Source organism: Sus scrofa, chromosome 12 (assembly GCF_000003025.6).
Source record: "Sus scrofa isolate TJ Tabasco breed Duroc chromosome 12, Sscrofa11.1, whole genome shotgun sequence".
NCBI classification, from domain to species: Eukaryota; Metazoa; Chordata; class Mammalia; order Artiodactyla; family Suidae; genus Sus; species Sus scrofa.
The window spans coordinates 45,979,949-45,996,424 of record NC_010454.4 but is presented as its reverse complement, the minus strand read 5'-3'; the positions used below and the strand labels follow the sequence as shown (position 1 = coordinate 45,996,424).

Below are 16,476 nucleotides of genomic sequence, written 5' to 3'. Positions count from 1 at the left end.
TGAAAGTAAACAGTATTTCTTGGTTTACTATACAGGAACTAAACTGCTTTTAGGGCTGTGACCTCTGACCAAATTATAGTTGCCTTATTTCATATTATGTGGCAGGACAAAGTCTATAATGACAGGTGTTTAAAAGTCAGACACTATGTGAACACTCCAGCCTTACCCATGGCAATTTCTCTTTATGTGGCCAGGACAGGGATGGTATCTCTATAACCAGGCATTGTTATTTGAAAATAGAAAAACCAGGCAGGTAGGAAGAAATGGCTTGGGACAGATTGAACATGATTTGCCATGTAATATCAGCATGGAAGCCTTGAAATTAATAGAGCCTTTGGTCGATAATGGTCAAGGAAGGTGCCTGCAGTCTGCGAAGTAAGTATATGATATAGGCAGCAGTGAGCTCTGTGAATGTGAACCTTCTCTTCTAACCATATCTCTTCAAAGCAATTCCATTTGTTTGTGCCGCATAAAATATAACTTCTTCTCCTCCCTCCCATCCCTCAGTCTTAGACTTCAAAGACAGGTATTTAAATTTTTTTTCACTGAAATTTTAAGAAACATTTTGCTTTAAAAACATACACATGTGGGAGTTCCTGTTGTGGCTCAATGGGTTAAGAACCCAACATAGTCTTCGTGAGGATGTGGGTTCAATCTCCAGCCTCGCTCAGTGGGTTAAGTATCTGACTTTGTGGAAAGCTGTAGCATAGGTCACAGATGCGAGTCGGATCTGGGGTGGCTGTGGCTGTGGCAAAGGCTGGCAGCTGTAGCTCCAATTCAACCCCTAGCTTGGAACTTCCATATCCTGATAGTGGGGTCCTAAAAAGGAAAACAACAAACATATATATGTATGTATGTGTATAAATTATTATAATCTTCGATACCTGTGTTGTGTGAGGAACAACATATTCTTACAGGCAGAGCACAATAGTGATGTATCATTTTAACCTTAGGTACTTTAATTTTTCTACCTGTAAAACCCAAATTAAAAAATTTACCGAGTTCCCACTGTGGTGCAATGAATCCAGTTGCAGTGGCTCAGGTCTCTGCAGAGGTGCGGGTTTGATCCCAACCAGCAAGTGTATTAAAGGATCTGTCATTGCTGCAGCTGTGGCAGAGGTCACAGTTGCAGCTTGGACTCAGTCCCTGGCCCAGGAACTTCTCTATGCTGTGGGTTTGGCCATTAAAAAATTTTTTTTTATTCTCTTATCTCTCCTTGATATGCACATGGGAAAATGTGGTTCATAATATATTTGTCAGAATTCTTGGTTGAGAGTAATAGAAAAATAAAGGTTATTTGTTGTTGAAAATAAAGACTATTTGTTGCTTCATGTAATAGCCAGTCAGAGCATGCCATCTCCCTGCCATCGGCTGGCTAAAGAATAAGCATGTGTCCAGTTCAGATGAGAGAGGAGGTAGGGGGGATGGGGGTTGGAGAGGAGGCTACAGGGACAATTTTCCTTGTACTTGAGAGACACAAAGGAAGAGCTATTTTTTTCAGCTGACTTTTGGATATATATACAGTGGACCTTGAATGTGGCAGTAATCTTAGGGACCATCATTAGCCTAAGAGCAATGATGACAATGTCATGAATGCAGAGCAGAAAGATGAGGAAAATAACCAAGAGGATAACTTTTCCTTATTGTTTAAGCTATTTTTTGATTTTTTTTTTTTAACTTGAGACTGAAAAACATCTTGAGTAGTAAGGACAGAAATTATGAGTTCCTTGGACAGAAAAGAAGCTTTTGGAGGGCTGCAGAGTATCACTAGATCGAGTGTAGTGCTTTGTACATAGTTGAACAAATATTTACTAGATAAGTATGGGTGTCTATATTTATAATCAAATCACTGAAAGATAAAAATACTCTTCTTCTCTTTCTCTGACAATTCAATACAAAAGCCATTGGATAGGGCAAGCATGGTAGGTATCTTCAGATGGGCACTGAAGCCCACTGCGGGTGGGATCTGGAGCCCAAGCCAGGAAAGGAGACATCAACAGGAGGCAGGTGCCCTGAAACTGGTAGTTTGAGCCTCTGTGGTAAGTGGGTAGTCACTGGAAAGCAAGAACCAAAAGGCGGCCGTGTATGGATGGTGGTAGAGGCTGAGAAATGTGAAGAAGGCAATACAGAGAGACGCTGGCGCAGTGCAAGGTGTCAGATTCTGAGTCGGGTGAGGAAGTTACCTGCTTGGATTGTTCTGGAAACACTGTGATTTTGTAATCATCCACCTCTATTTCATTTTTTTTTAGGAAAATGTCACAAACTTAACATTCCTAATTCCCCTTTTTAAAATAAGAAACTAATGTTTATTTTCATATAGCACATGAAATTTCTTGAAGACATGTCTCTCTGATAAAGCAAAGTCACCTTTCTATAATGTGGACATTTTATTGATTATAAATTTGCATTTAATCTCTATAGAAAATATTTTTCATTTTAGTTTTCAGTAGAATTAACTAAAGTATTCAACTTTTTCACAATGATACTATGGCACTTTTTTAAAGCTTCAGGGAAACCTGGTAGAAATTGTCCTTTGAGGGAAGATGATCAGGCTCACTGATGTCCCAAACTCCTTGATTATGTAAGCAGAAATTTCAGCTCACCATTAATACCAGCACAACAGCACAGTGTTGTTGCAGTCACCTTACAAATGTGATTAGGTAGTCAAGATCATTTTATTAGTGTAAGTATGCCCAACCTAGGTTCTCCTGTTATCTAGAGGTAGAATTGGAGCCAGGTTGATTTTCCCAAAGCCAAGAGCTGTATATTGTACATTAAATGTGCTTTTATGGAAATGAAGATTGGAAGAAACCAGGATCAAAAGAGATAAAAGTAAAAGAGTACCTGGCTCACTTCTTCAATGATTATATGACATCATTTTAACAAAAAGTTTTCATATATAGAAATGTATACCACTTAAAATTTGCTTCATTTAATGAGATTGAGGAAGTGCAACACTGTTAACTAATTGCCAGGTAACTGAGCCTATAGGTCGCGTATCACTGGAGATGCTGAAGAGGCAGGCTAGTGTACAAGGAGGTAGCAGCATTTTTGAAGTTAGAGAAAAGATACATTGAATAAGAGGGCTTCGGTAATTCTGATTCTGTGATTATATTAATGTGGATTTTGCCCTTACTTAGCTACAAATTTGACCCCATATTTTTAGCTCTTATTTCCATTCTCTTATCACCATGAACTCCAAGGTTTAGAAGGTGTTAACACATGTAGACATTCTTTTGGTTATTATTGGCTTGATTGACTGGTTCGTTTGGGGTTAAGTCTTTTTTTTTTTCTATATTGTAGATCACGATTTTTCCCTTCTGGTTTTTCAGTATTATTATTATTATTATTATTATTATTTTGTCTTTTTAGGGCCACACCTGAGGCATGTGGAGGTTCCAGGCTAAGGGTTTTATCAGAGTTGTAGCCACTGGCCTACACCACAGCCACAGCAACACAAGATCTGAGCTATGTCTGTGACCTAAACCATGACTTATGGAAATGAAGATCTTTAAACCCATTGAGTGAGTCCAGGGATCGAACATGTGTCCTCATGGTTACTCATCAGATTCGTTTCCACTGAGCCGTGATGGGAACTCCGGTTTTTCATTATTTTGAAGTCCAGTTTACTCATTTTTCCTTCCCTTACCTAGAAGCATTTTTTTTTCTAATTTATTTGCTCCAATGACTCTCTCATTCAATAAATACTTATAGAGTATCTATTAGGTGCTTTATTCTTAATAAATCAGGATAAGATGTGATTACATATAATTATAATTCAAGGAAGAAGATAAACACTAGAAGAAAGAATAGGATTTTATGGAAAAGAAAGCTCATACCCAGTTAAAGCAAATCAGAGACATTAGGATTTTGCCTGATTTTTCCTCCTAGGAAGCAGGAACCAAGTTCTTGAGTAAAGAGGGTCAAAGCAAAGTATATTTTTGACTGAAGCATTTCCCTGGAGTATGGTGCTAAGAATAATTTGAAATTGTTTGGAATTCTGAATGGACTCTTTCAGATGCTTGTAGATGCTATAGGAGAAGAGAAAAATGAAGTGTCTGGAGGTCTCATGGTTGATGGTTTCCTTAAAGTAGCAAAGACAAAAATTGGCACATAATCTGAGGACCCCTGGGAAGAGAGAGGTGACAAGGGGCTGAGTTTAATGTAATCTGAATTTCATAAGAATTGGAATCTTTTTAAATTTTTCTTACTAGTTTTCCAATAGGCTTTTTTATAATTTTAAATCTAAGGTCTACCTTAATGGCTTCTCACTGAGGTAGTCTCCAGGGCAGTCTTATAGCAGAAATTCAATGGAATTTTTTTTTTTTTTTTTTTTTTTTTTGGTCTTTTAAGGACTGCATCCGCTGCACATGGAGGTTCCCAGGCTAGTGGTCGAATCAGACATGTAATCAGCGGCCTGCACCACAGCCACAGCAACACCAGATCTGAACCGCATCTGCAACCTACACCACAACTCGCAGCAACACCAGACCCCTTAACCCACTGACCAAGGCCAGGAATTGAACCTTCGTCCTCATGGATACTAGTCGGGTTTGTTAACCACTGAGCCATGCATGACAGGAACTCCCTGGAATTGTTTCATTTAAATTTGTTTTACTATTGCCTTTGAAATGGATAAACAATGAGATCCTGCTGTAAAGTCCTGGGAATTATATCTAGTCACTTATGATGGAACGTGATAATGTGAGAAAAAAGAGTGTATATATGTATGTGTGACTGGGTCACCTTGCTGTACAGTAGAGAATTGACAGAACACTGTAAACCAGCTATGATAAAAAAATTAAAAATAAAAATCATTTAAAAATTTTGTTTTACTCAGTAAACCAGTGATGAAGAGTGAAAGGAAGGCTTGAGAAATAACTTGAGAAAGGGAGTTAGGATTTTTATTGCAGACAGCGTAATTGCTGGGATCTGGGGCATGCTATCAGTGTGTATGTGTAGTAAAGACTAGTGGTACTGTTTTATCTCCCATCTATGGTAGTTGCAGTTTTATTTTTGCTACTGTGATCCTTTGATTGCTCCCTTTATCAGACTGAAGCAGGGACTGGATCTCTTTTATCCTGGACACCAAGCATAGTGCCTGGAGACTGGAGGGATATAAGTGATATTTCTCAAAAAAAATGGCAGTGAAGGTTTGAAGGATCGTATCTTGTCTTTTGGTAGTGGATTCATTTTGAAGAGTGTTAAGAGTCATATAAAGACAGATTTTGCTTTTCTCACACAAATGGGTTTTTTTTCATTTTTTGAAGTTTTATTGAAGTATAGTTGATTTACAATATTGTGATAATTTCTGCTGTAAGCAAAGTGATTTAGTTATATATGTACACACATCTATGCCTTCTCAGATTTTTATTTTTGTCTTTTTTTTTTTTTAGGGCCACACCCACGGCCCTAAAAAAATATATGTAGGTTCCCAGGCCTAAGGGTCAAATCAGATCTGTAGCCGCTGGCCTACACCACACCCACAGCCACACGGGATCTGAGCTGCACGTGAGACCTACTCCACAGCTCACGGCACAGCCAGATCCTTAACCCACTGAGCTTGGCCAGGGATCAAACCCGCATCTTCATGGATCCTAGTCAGATTCATTTCCACTGAGCCACCACAGGAACTCCCCTTTTCAGATTTTTTTTCCCACATAGATTATCACAGAATATTGGGTGTAGTTGTCTGTGCTGTACAGCAAGTCCCCCTTGGTCAGTTATTCCGTATACCACAGTGTGCATATACCAGACCTCCAGTCCATCCCTCCCCTACTTCACCTTGTCCCCTTTGGTAACCATAAGTTTGTTTTCAAAGTCTGTGAGTCTGCTTTTGTTCTGCAAATAAGTTCATTTGTGTCCTTTTTTAGATTCCACAATAAGTGATATCATATGATGTTTGTCTTTCACTGAGTCTCACAAGCTTTTTGAAGTATGGAGAAGTTGAGTATTTGCAACCTGTTGTATACCCTTTAGTTTGTATTTATTTTGCCTCTTTACTCACAAAAAACTTTTATTGTCATTCATCTTTAATTAATGTGAGGGCAAAAACTATGTCTTTTTGATTAGTTTGCCCAAACCCTGTGGAATGAAAATGTCACAGAACTAATTCATGTTCATGTAAAGTAGAGTGGTTTTTAAAAGTGGATTTGTTTTACTTCACTAGAGAATTTTTTAGTATTTCTTATATTTTACTTAGGTGAAACTGTTTTAAACTCCTGACTTACACTGACCAAAAAAAAAGTGTTTATGAACCTGGCATTAATTAACTATTAAGTTACCTGTGCAACACAGTTACTCTAAAGGCAGAGGATCAGATCTGAATATATTACTGTCCCAGGTAACTATCTATTAATGGTTGCTTACTTCCCGTGGGGTTGTGCATACTGAATATTCAATTCTTTGACTCCTTAAAGGTCTATGCACATGTATTCATATCATACACATAAACATAAGTTGCTATTTTTTTTCTTAGAAGTCTAGCTTTTCTCACTGTTGATCTCTTAGCTCTTCTAGAAAACATAGCATGAAAGCATTTTGTGTGCCATCTGAAATCACTTTGATAGGTTAAGAGGGTTTTTTTTTTAATCTACAACACACTTTATAACTGCTATTTTATTCCATAGTTCCAGTTGACTCTGTTATATGAAATAACAATGTGTAATGTTTCGTTTTACCAACACTTAGTAGCCATGGTTATTCTTTTCATGTGGTGTTCAAGGCATTGTTTATCAGGAAAGTTTTGGTTTTAGGAAGTTAGGCAAGTAATAAATATTTCCTGTAGTTGCTCAGAGATGTTTGCTGACCAGGATTTTGTCTGAGGAATGCCTTTTTATATCTACCTTTGCTTCTAGTAATTGCGTTTTTGTGGAATAGCTGGTACAATTTATTGGTTCTTTGAATTTACATATACAGCTAACTCCCTATTGGGACTGTACTAGTTTTTTCAAGAAGAAATATTTAATGAAAATGAGAATAGATGTTTTCAAAGTTAAGTTTAGTTATGTTAGAATCTGTAGATAGTGGAAGGGGCTTCCTATCAGGTATTGCATACTTATCTTACCTTTTATTGTTTACCATTTTTTTTCCTCCCTTTTCTTCCCTAGTTTCAGTTTCTCTTCCCCATTCAGTTTTTTTGGGGGGAATCTAGATCAAAGACTGCATTACTAATAGCTAACATAGGGTAATTAGCAAAATAATCCATCATTATAGCCTTCCTGTAGTTATTCATCTTGATTGTCAGATTTAATGACCTTAAGCATCACCGATGAGATGTATTCTGAACTCCCTGAGGATGGCAGAAGAAAAGGATTGTAAGGATTGCATTGATGTGGTTTTTTGTGGGTTTTTTTTTTTTTTTAAGTCTTTTTTTTTTTTAGGGCCGCACCCACGACATATGGAGGTTCCCAGGCTAAAGGTCGAAGCAGAGCTGCAGCTGCTGGCCTACACCAGAGCTCATGGCAAAGCTGGATCCTTAACCCATTGAGCAAGGCCAGGGATTGAACCTGCATCCTCATGGATGCTAGTTAGATTCATTTCTGCTGAGCCATGACAGCAACTCAAGGAAAGGACTGCATTGAAAAGATGGTTATAACTGTTTCTTCTGTCTTAAATTGTTAATCGGTTAGGGGATTTTAGGGAGAAATGCATCAATATTTTCCTAAAGTTTAGAGCATAAGTATTTCTTAAAGTTATCTCAAGATATAAAAGTCAAAGAAGACTAATAAGAGAACTTCTTGAAGTTTATGTAAAATGGAAAAGAATGATACATAGATACATAGGGAGGAGGCTTAGGGAAATAAAAGTGAGGCTAGAAGAGAAAATGAGGAGACATGTGGTCATAGTTAATAAAAATTAATAGAAATTTAAATGAGGGAGCAGCTGAGAAACTTCTGAGGGGGGTGAGATCGTCTGTAAATTGATAGTATATGATGCTGAATTTTCACCAAATTGGAGGGAAATTCAAATCATTGAGTGTGTTTCTCTCATAAGCTTTTACTTTTCTCTTAAACGGTATTTGGTATTCATGCAGTTTTAGTTAAACTTATATTAGTGGGGGATTGCTGTCTTGTTATATATTAGAGTTGGTGGGTTGCCAAGGTTAATGGGGACCATGAGTGTAATTAAAATCTTCCTGCCTTAAGTTGCCAATTTTTTTCCTCTGTCGTTTATTTCCATTAATAAACTAAAGCAAGGGGTTTTAACTGTGAAAGACCATTCATAATTGGTTTCTTTATGATGTTCAGTATGTTAGCAAGGATCACTAGCTAGGCCTAACTTATATTAGGAATTAGGTCACACTCTGATTTATAACTTTGTATTTTCCTTCATTTCAGCACCTATGTTTCGCTTCAAGCAAGGTTGGAGGCCTTGGGTTTGTTTGTTCAAGGGCTGAATCCACTTTTTCTGACCTTTGTTTTTCAGTGTTTTGTTTATAAAAGCTAAGTAAATTTAAGTGACACACCTGTAGTCTTAGAGATAGATTAAAGATTAGACCCAGGAGTCATAAGTCATATGATCTTCTCTTTGTATTTATTTTGGCTGCACCCACAGCGTGCAGAATTTCTTGGTCCATGGATTTAACCTGTGCCTCAGCAGTGACCGAAGCCATAGCACTGACAATGCTGGATCCCTAACCTAATCAGCCATCAGAGTATTCCTCTTCATATTTATTAACCTACCACCTCCCCCCCCCCAAATTTAATTGCTAAATTAATTTTTCAGTATTGGGCACAGGCTTAACTTTGAAGTCACATATAGCAGTGCTCCTCGAATCTTTCCACCAGAAGTATCTCTTAACATCAGTGTGAATAGGGAACCCTTGACAGTCTGGGTATATAAGGTTTAAAGGAGCTTATTACAAGGCTGAAATATATTTGAATTCTTATGACTTACTTTGAATTTCATGCACATGTTTATATATCTGTATCTGTTACTATAAAAATATTACTTCACTTCAAGTACAGTTGATGCTCTGACAATATGCCGAGGTCTAAAGACATCAAGGAAGGCCTCTGGAGAAGGGGTCACCTAAGCTACAATCCGAAGGATGAGTAGAAGTAGGCAAGCAAAGAGGGGAATGAAGTATATTTCAGACAGAGGGGTGAGTATAGCAAAGCCTAAGATGGCGTGGCTTGTTGGAAATACCGTAAGAATTTTAGTATAGCAAAACTCACCTGCAGTTGAAATACCTAATATTTGAAACTAAATGTTGTCACTTTCAAAGGGGAAAGAAAATGCTTGTGATGCAAGCATTGATCAGGAGTGGGAGAAAACTACTGTTAGCTAATGGCAGAAAGTCAACCTACTAAATGGAATTGGCCCTTGCACCTTTAATGACAAACCTTTTGTAAGAGAGCACAACAGAAAAAGTGTTTATGGTACTCTGCAGATCTATCATAGCATCTAAAACTGTGATGGAATGGAATTCTCAACTCTTTTATTTAGGTGTTATTATTATTTTTTTTTTGTCTTTTGCCTCTTTAGGGCCGCACCCACGACATATGGAGGTTCCCAGGCTAGGGGTCCAGTTGGAGCTATAGCTGCCAGCCTAGGCCACAGCCACAGCAACACCAGATCCTATCCACATCTGTGACCTACACACAGCTCATGGCAATACTGGATCCTTAACCCACTGAACAAGGCCAGGGATTGAACCTACAACTTCATGGTTCCTAGTCAGATTCGTTACTGCTGCACCACAATGGGAACTCCCCTAGATGTTAATATTGATGTTGTGTCCTAGTTAGTGAGACTTGAGATTCCAACCAACACCCCCGAATGACACCTCCTCAGCCTGCTGAGACAAATCCACATGTGGGAACCTCTGTCTGGTGGCTTCTCCTTACTCTGACTTTAAAGGGATATGAATCCTTAGGACCAGGCACCTCCCTAGTTGAGAACCTGGATTGAATTCATTGTCCAGATAGTATGCACATTGTTAGGCAATGACTTGACTGGCGGTTAGGATGTGCTTGTGATGGGTGGGGAAGATGGAGGTAAATTAGCCAATGATGAGTGCTATTGTTGGCATTCCAGGTATGCTTATCATGTATGTATAATAAGCACATGTGCCTATCAACTAGGCCAGATTCCCAAAGTATAACTTTACCGCTGGTCTGTTTTGCAATTAAGACACTTTTTATACTACATAAATCTATTCTGTGAAAGATTTATCTGCTAGATAAAGTCACTTTCCAAGGTTGAAGACACTGAAAATGGTCTTTAAGCAACAACATATAATGTTTACTCCTAGTATTTTCTGTGGAAGCAGCATCTCCAGTTCAACCACAATGTTAAACCTTGATTTGTCTGCCCTCTAGTGGAGATGTGGTTAAATTAACCACAGGGTCTTTGGGCTTTAGGAAAAATACCTAATTTTTCTTGATTGGCTTTGCAAATTTTAGCCTCTGTTTTCTTAAAGAATTTTTAATTTTATATTTAAAATTTTATTTTTATTTATTATTAAAATATTATTTTACTTATATTTAAATTTTATTTATTTATTTATTTTATTTATTTTTGGTCTTTTTAAGGCTGCACCCACAGCATATGGTGGTTCCTGGGCTAGGGGTCCAACTGGAGCTGTAATTGCTGCCTACACCACAGGCACAGCAATGAAGAATCCCAGCCACATCTATGACCTACACCACAGCTTATGGCAACACTGGATCCTTAAACCACTGAGTGAGGCCAGGGATCAAACCTTCATCCTGATGGATGCTCGCCAGATTTGTTTCCACTGAGCTACGATAGGGACTCATCTCTTGGTAATTTCCAATGTTCTGAGCAAGTTGACTGTTTGCCTTGTTTGTTTGTTTGTTTATTTGTTTTTGAACTAACAATGTGTGAAGTTACTTGATGAGGGGTGGTTATATCCAGTCTGGTGTATGCCCTTGTTACAGTAGAATAGTAAGCATTCTACCTTTAACTACCATTAGATGCCACTATTCAGGATAACTGTATTACCCTTTCATTACCGTTGCTGAATAAGCAATGTGTATCTTGAAATTTTGGCAGTGAATACCATTGAAATAATCATAATTGAACATTTTCTTCCCTTAAAAAAGTCACTTTTACCTTAGGCCTAAAATGCCTTGACATATGATTTTTGGGAGGGTTTTTTTGGTTTGGGTTTTGGGGGAGCTTGGCGGGGGGGGGGGGTGTGCCACAGAGTGCAGTGGCTCGATGTGGCATCTCAGTTCCCAGACTAGGAACTGAACTCAGGCTGCAGTAGTGAAAGCACCAAGTCCTGGTCACTAGACTACCAGCCAACTCCCCATACAGAGTCTCTTTTAAAAGTCTCTTTGTTGAGGAGTACCTGTCGTGGCTCACTGGAAACGAATCTGACTAGCATCTGTGAGGACGCAGGTTCAATCCCTGGCCTTGCTCAGTGGGTTAAGGACTTAGCATTGCTGTGAGCTGTGGTGTAGGTCACAGACATGGCTCGGATCTGGCTTTGCTGTGGCTGTGGTGTATAGGCCGGCAGCTACAGCTCCAGTTTGACCCCTAGCCTGAACCTCCGTATGCAGCAGGTGTGGCCCTAAAAAGCAAAAAATAAAATAAAAATTAAAAAATATATAAAAGTCTGTTTAAGTAAAATGAAAAGAAAGAAAGGGAAGCAGATCATTCATTGGCCTAATCATTGTAATATTAATCTAAGGATGAAAGAAAAAAGTGTTTGGGGGATCTTGTGTTAGAAACAATTCTCTGACTTGGTTTTTCTTGTGTGCCAGAGGAATTTTCCACTCCTTTGGCACACATTTTTTTTTCTTTTTTTTTTTTCTTTTTTTAAGGCTTTCACCTGAGACATATGGAAGTTTCTGAACTAGGAGTCGAATCAGAGCTGCAGTTGCCAGCCTCCCCACAGCCACAGCAATACCAGATCTGAGCCATGTTTATGACCTATATACCACAGCTCATGGCAACACGAGATCCTTAACCCACTGAGCAAGGCAAGGGATAAAACCCGAGTCCTCATGGATACTAGTCAGGTTCATTACTGTTAGCCATGATGGGAACTCCCTGTCACTAATTTAAGGGGGTAGAAATCACACACACACACAAAAAAGATGACACAGGATATTACTTTATTATAAGCTATGAGAAAAGATAGGCCTTCTTCTGCAGTTCCCTCCCTGCCCACCCCCATCCTGGGATATAGATACCAAAGGCAGATTCTTAGTTTAGAGATAGCAGCTTATAGCAGAAATACAGACCTGAGTTCAAATCCTCACTCCAGCATTTATTGGCTTTGTGACCTTTAGTAACTCCCACGGGGTTTCAGTGCACATTAAATAAAATAGCATATTGGGAGTTCCCTTTGTGGCTTAGTGGTAACGAACTAGACTAGTAACCATGAGGATGCGGATTCAACCAGTAGGTTAAGGATCCGGAATTGCTGTGAGCTGTGGGGTGAGTCACAGATTCTGCTTAGATCCCATGTTGCTGTGACTGTGGTGTAGATTGACAGCTGCAGCTCCATTTCGACCCCTAAGCTGGAAATTTCTATATGCCTCAGGTGCAGCCCTGAAATGCAAAAAATAAAGAGAATAAAATAACACAATATATATAAAGTATCTGGCCCATAATGGTGGTTTAAAAAAAAATGATAGCTCACCCAATGTAACTGGTTTGGACGCTATTTGTACTCTCTAAGAAAGCATCAAGGGTATTTTTATTTCTCATTACAGTTTTCACAGGTAGAATAATCTACCAAAGAGATGAAAACAATTTGTATTATCCTTCTTTGGTCTGCTTGTTTTAGTATGAGGGGAAGGATATTAAGCTTGTAATAACCCATACATATATAAAAGGGTACTCAACTGTAGTAGTAGTGAAGGCACAGCAAATCAGGACCATAATGAGATAGAACACTAGATTGGCAAGAAGGAAGGAAGGAAAGAAGGAAGGACAAAGGAAGGAAGGTAGGAAGGAAGGAAGAAAGCATCTGATGATTCCATCTGTTGGCTAGGATTTCGAACAACTGAAACTCTCACTCTTTCCTGATGAGAATATAAATCAGCACAACCACTTTAGCACTGCCTGGTAAATTTGAATCTTTATTTACTCTATGACCTTGCAATTTTAGTCCTAAGTATACATGTAGCTTGTTGATATTCTTGTGTATGTACATCAAAAGCCATGTACAAGAATGTTATAGCAGTATGGTTGATGTCACCAAAAATTGGAACAATCCAATCTATTTAAATGGAATGGGTAAACTTTAATATATTCATATGATGGAGTTCCCATTGTGGCTCATTGGTTAATGAATCCAACTAGGAACCATGAGGTTGCAGGTTCGATCCCTGGCCTTGCTCAGTGGGTTAAGGATCCGGCATTGCTGTGAGCTGTGGTGTAGGTTGCAGACATGGCTCGGATCCCACGTTGCTGTGGCTCTGGTGTAGACCGGTGGCTACAGCTCCGATTGGACCCCTAGCCTGGGAATCTCCATATGCCACAGGAGCAGCCCAAGAAATGGCAAAAAGACCAAAAAAAAAAAAAATATATATATATATATACACACACACACACACACACATACACACACACACACATACATATACACATACCTTCAAACAGTGAGCATAAGTCTGGAATAGTTATGTTAATATCAGATGAAGTAGATTTCAAGACATGTCTTACTTGAAGATAAAGCCATCTTGAAAAAGAAGAATCAGAGTTCTGTCGTGGCACTGTGGAAACAAATCTGACTAGTATCCATGAGGACGCAGGTTTGATCCCTGGCTTCACTCAGTGGGTTAAGGATCTGGCGTTGCCATGAGCTATGGTGTAGGTCACTGATGTGGCTCAGATCTGGCGTTGCTGTGGCTGTGGCATAGGCTGGCAGCTACAGCTCCTATTTGACCCCTAGCCTAGGATCCTCCATATGCCATGGGTGCAGCCCTAAAAGCAAAAGGAAAAGGGAAAAAAAGGACATCATTTCTTTTCCTTTTAACACTTTTCTTTTCAGTCCCTAAAGGGCATACTTCTGAACCTAAAACGTCTTCTACAGATAGAGTGTAAAATACCATGACACTTTCCCTCCCTCTGAGGGTTGAATCTTTGCTGTCTTCTTCCCTTTGTGCAAAGTAATGGGCATGCCTGAAATCAATAATGAAAATAAAATGGAAATAAAAGTCATGAGCTGGCCATGGCTGCCCTGGAATGGAGGCAGAATGTTGTAGACGTGAGTGGGGGTGGTTCCATAAACTTGAAAATGGAGGTGAGTTATTGGCAGACAGTACACCTGTGGTTTGAGATTATTTTTCTCCTCCTATTTTTGTGTTTGCCAAATAGGGCAAAATAGAAAATGTCAGCAAACAAATTTAAAGAAAAAGTTAGCACCTCAGTGTCATTAATTCTCTCATCTTTTCTCACTTTATCTTCATGTTGCTCTTCTTCTTCATCCCTGGGCCCATGAAGGTCTGTATAGTATTTTAACATATAATAATTCCTAATTTAGGCCAGAGAGGGGTAAATTACATGCTTTTTCAATGTATTGGGAGGCAGTATTTTATCAATTTTAATTCTGTCTTCTCCATGAGTTTCCTTGAACACCTAACTTCTTTCCTTTTTGTGAATTTCAATTTGTATATTGAGCCTAAATTGTCATAAGTATAACACCCTCAATTATTTTATATACCACTAAATATTAGGAAAAAATATTGGAGTTCCTGTCCTGGCTTATCAGAAACAAATCTGACTGGCATTCATGAGAACGCAGTTTCATTCCCTGGCCTTGCTCAGTGGGTTAAGGATCCAGCGTTGCCGTGAGCTGTGGTGTAGTTTGCAGATGTGGCTCAGATTCTGCTTTGCTGTGGCTGTGGTGTTGGCCAGCAGTTACAGCTCTGATTCAGCCTCTAGCCTGGGAACCTCCATGTGCCTCAGGTGTGGCCCTAAAAAGACTATATATATATATATATATATATTACAATTAAACCACGATTCAATGCTTTTCAAACACATTGATTGTAGATGCGTTCTAAGGGGTGGGTGTGTGTGTGTGTGTGTGTCAGAATCAGTGAAGGCTATGGTACCATCAGCCTTCTGTGTTTATAAGGATTAAGTTGGACAGTGTACTTAAAGTGTTGAGCAAGGCACTTGGCATGTTATAAATAATAAGTAGTGACCTTTAAGGTGATGGTGATGGTGATTTGAGCATGAGTACTTTGTGAAATGGTATTCATTGTTTAGGTTGTTCTTTGGGGATCAGAATCATTAGTAGATCACCTTGATGAGATTTATTGGTAGAAGTCAGAATGCCCATTCATTTTAATTTAGAGTAACACAGCAATATGTTAATATACCATCTTCAGTGGTTTTCAGAGGAAATTTTTTTCATCATGAGCACTTGGTTATCAAAAAATTTTGTTTGGAAATTCCCTCTGTGGCATAGTGGTTAGAGATCCAGAATTGCCACAGCTGTGGCATAGCCCACAGGAACTTCCATATGCCCTGGGTATGGCCAAAAAAAATCATTTGTAGACTGTTGTTAAAGTTTCCTCCAGGAATAAATTATGTTGATATATGTTAACCCCCTGGGTTGACTGGAATAACTTTTTATGGAGAGAATTTAGTTCAGGTCCACATCATCAATGAGATATTCCTACATGTAAAGCTTAGTAAAATTGTATTGTTGGTATTGAGACTTAAGGGTTTAAATTATTTTCTCTTTTTTTCTTGTCTATACAGGAGGCAGACAGTGGGGAGGAGGAATGCCGATCACAGCCCAGGAGGTATGTTGGTTCATTACATCTTACATTATTTCTATACTTAGAGTTTTTCTCATTCTCTTTCAGTCTTATCAGATTAGTTTATCCTGGTTTTCCAAGATACTTAATTGGTCTGTCAAAATGGGACTGCTTTAAGAATCCAGTTACTGGACTTCCCGTCGTGGCGCAGTGGTTAACGAATCCGACTGGGAACCATGAGGTTGCGGGTTCAGTCCCTGCCCTTGCTCAGTGGGTTAACGATCCGGCGTTGCCGTGAGCTGTGGTGTAGGTTGTAGATGCGGCTCGGATCCTGCATTGCTGTGGCTGTGGCGTAGACCGGTGGCTACCACTCTGATTGGACCCCTAGCCTGGGAACCTCCATATGCCACAGGAGCGGCCCAAAGAAATAGCAAAAAAAAAAGTCAAATCCTGACTCTTCTACTAGCTACATGGCTCTTAACAATGATACTTATCCACCAAAGGTGTTGTGAAGATTATACAAAATGATCTCTGTAAAGTGCCCGATACATAGCAGCTATTCTAGAAGGTAGCCACTTATTATTGTTAGACTCTGTATTTTCTAAAAAAAAAGAAAAAAGAATCCAGTTACTGATTCAGAAAGATTTTAAATGGTAGATTGAATTATGTTTTACACCTAAAACTGATAAAATGTTGTATGTCAGTTATATCTTAATAAGTAAATTTAACTAATTAATTCAATTAAATGCTAGGGTTTTGTTTTTTTGCTTTGTTGTTG

The 16,476-nt window shown here is 38.8% G+C and overlaps 1 protein-coding gene across 1 annotated transcript in view; it reads left to right on the top strand.

Annotated features, from left to right (window-relative positions):
* SSH2 (slingshot protein phosphatase 2) overlaps window positions 1-16,476 on the top strand; it is a 267,618-nt gene that overhangs the window by 89,296 nt on the left and 161,846 nt on the right. The window contains 1 exon segment of the mRNA XM_021067518.1: window positions 15,700-15,743. Within this exon segment, the coding sequence (XP_020923177.1) occupies window positions 15,700-15,743 (44 nt within the window).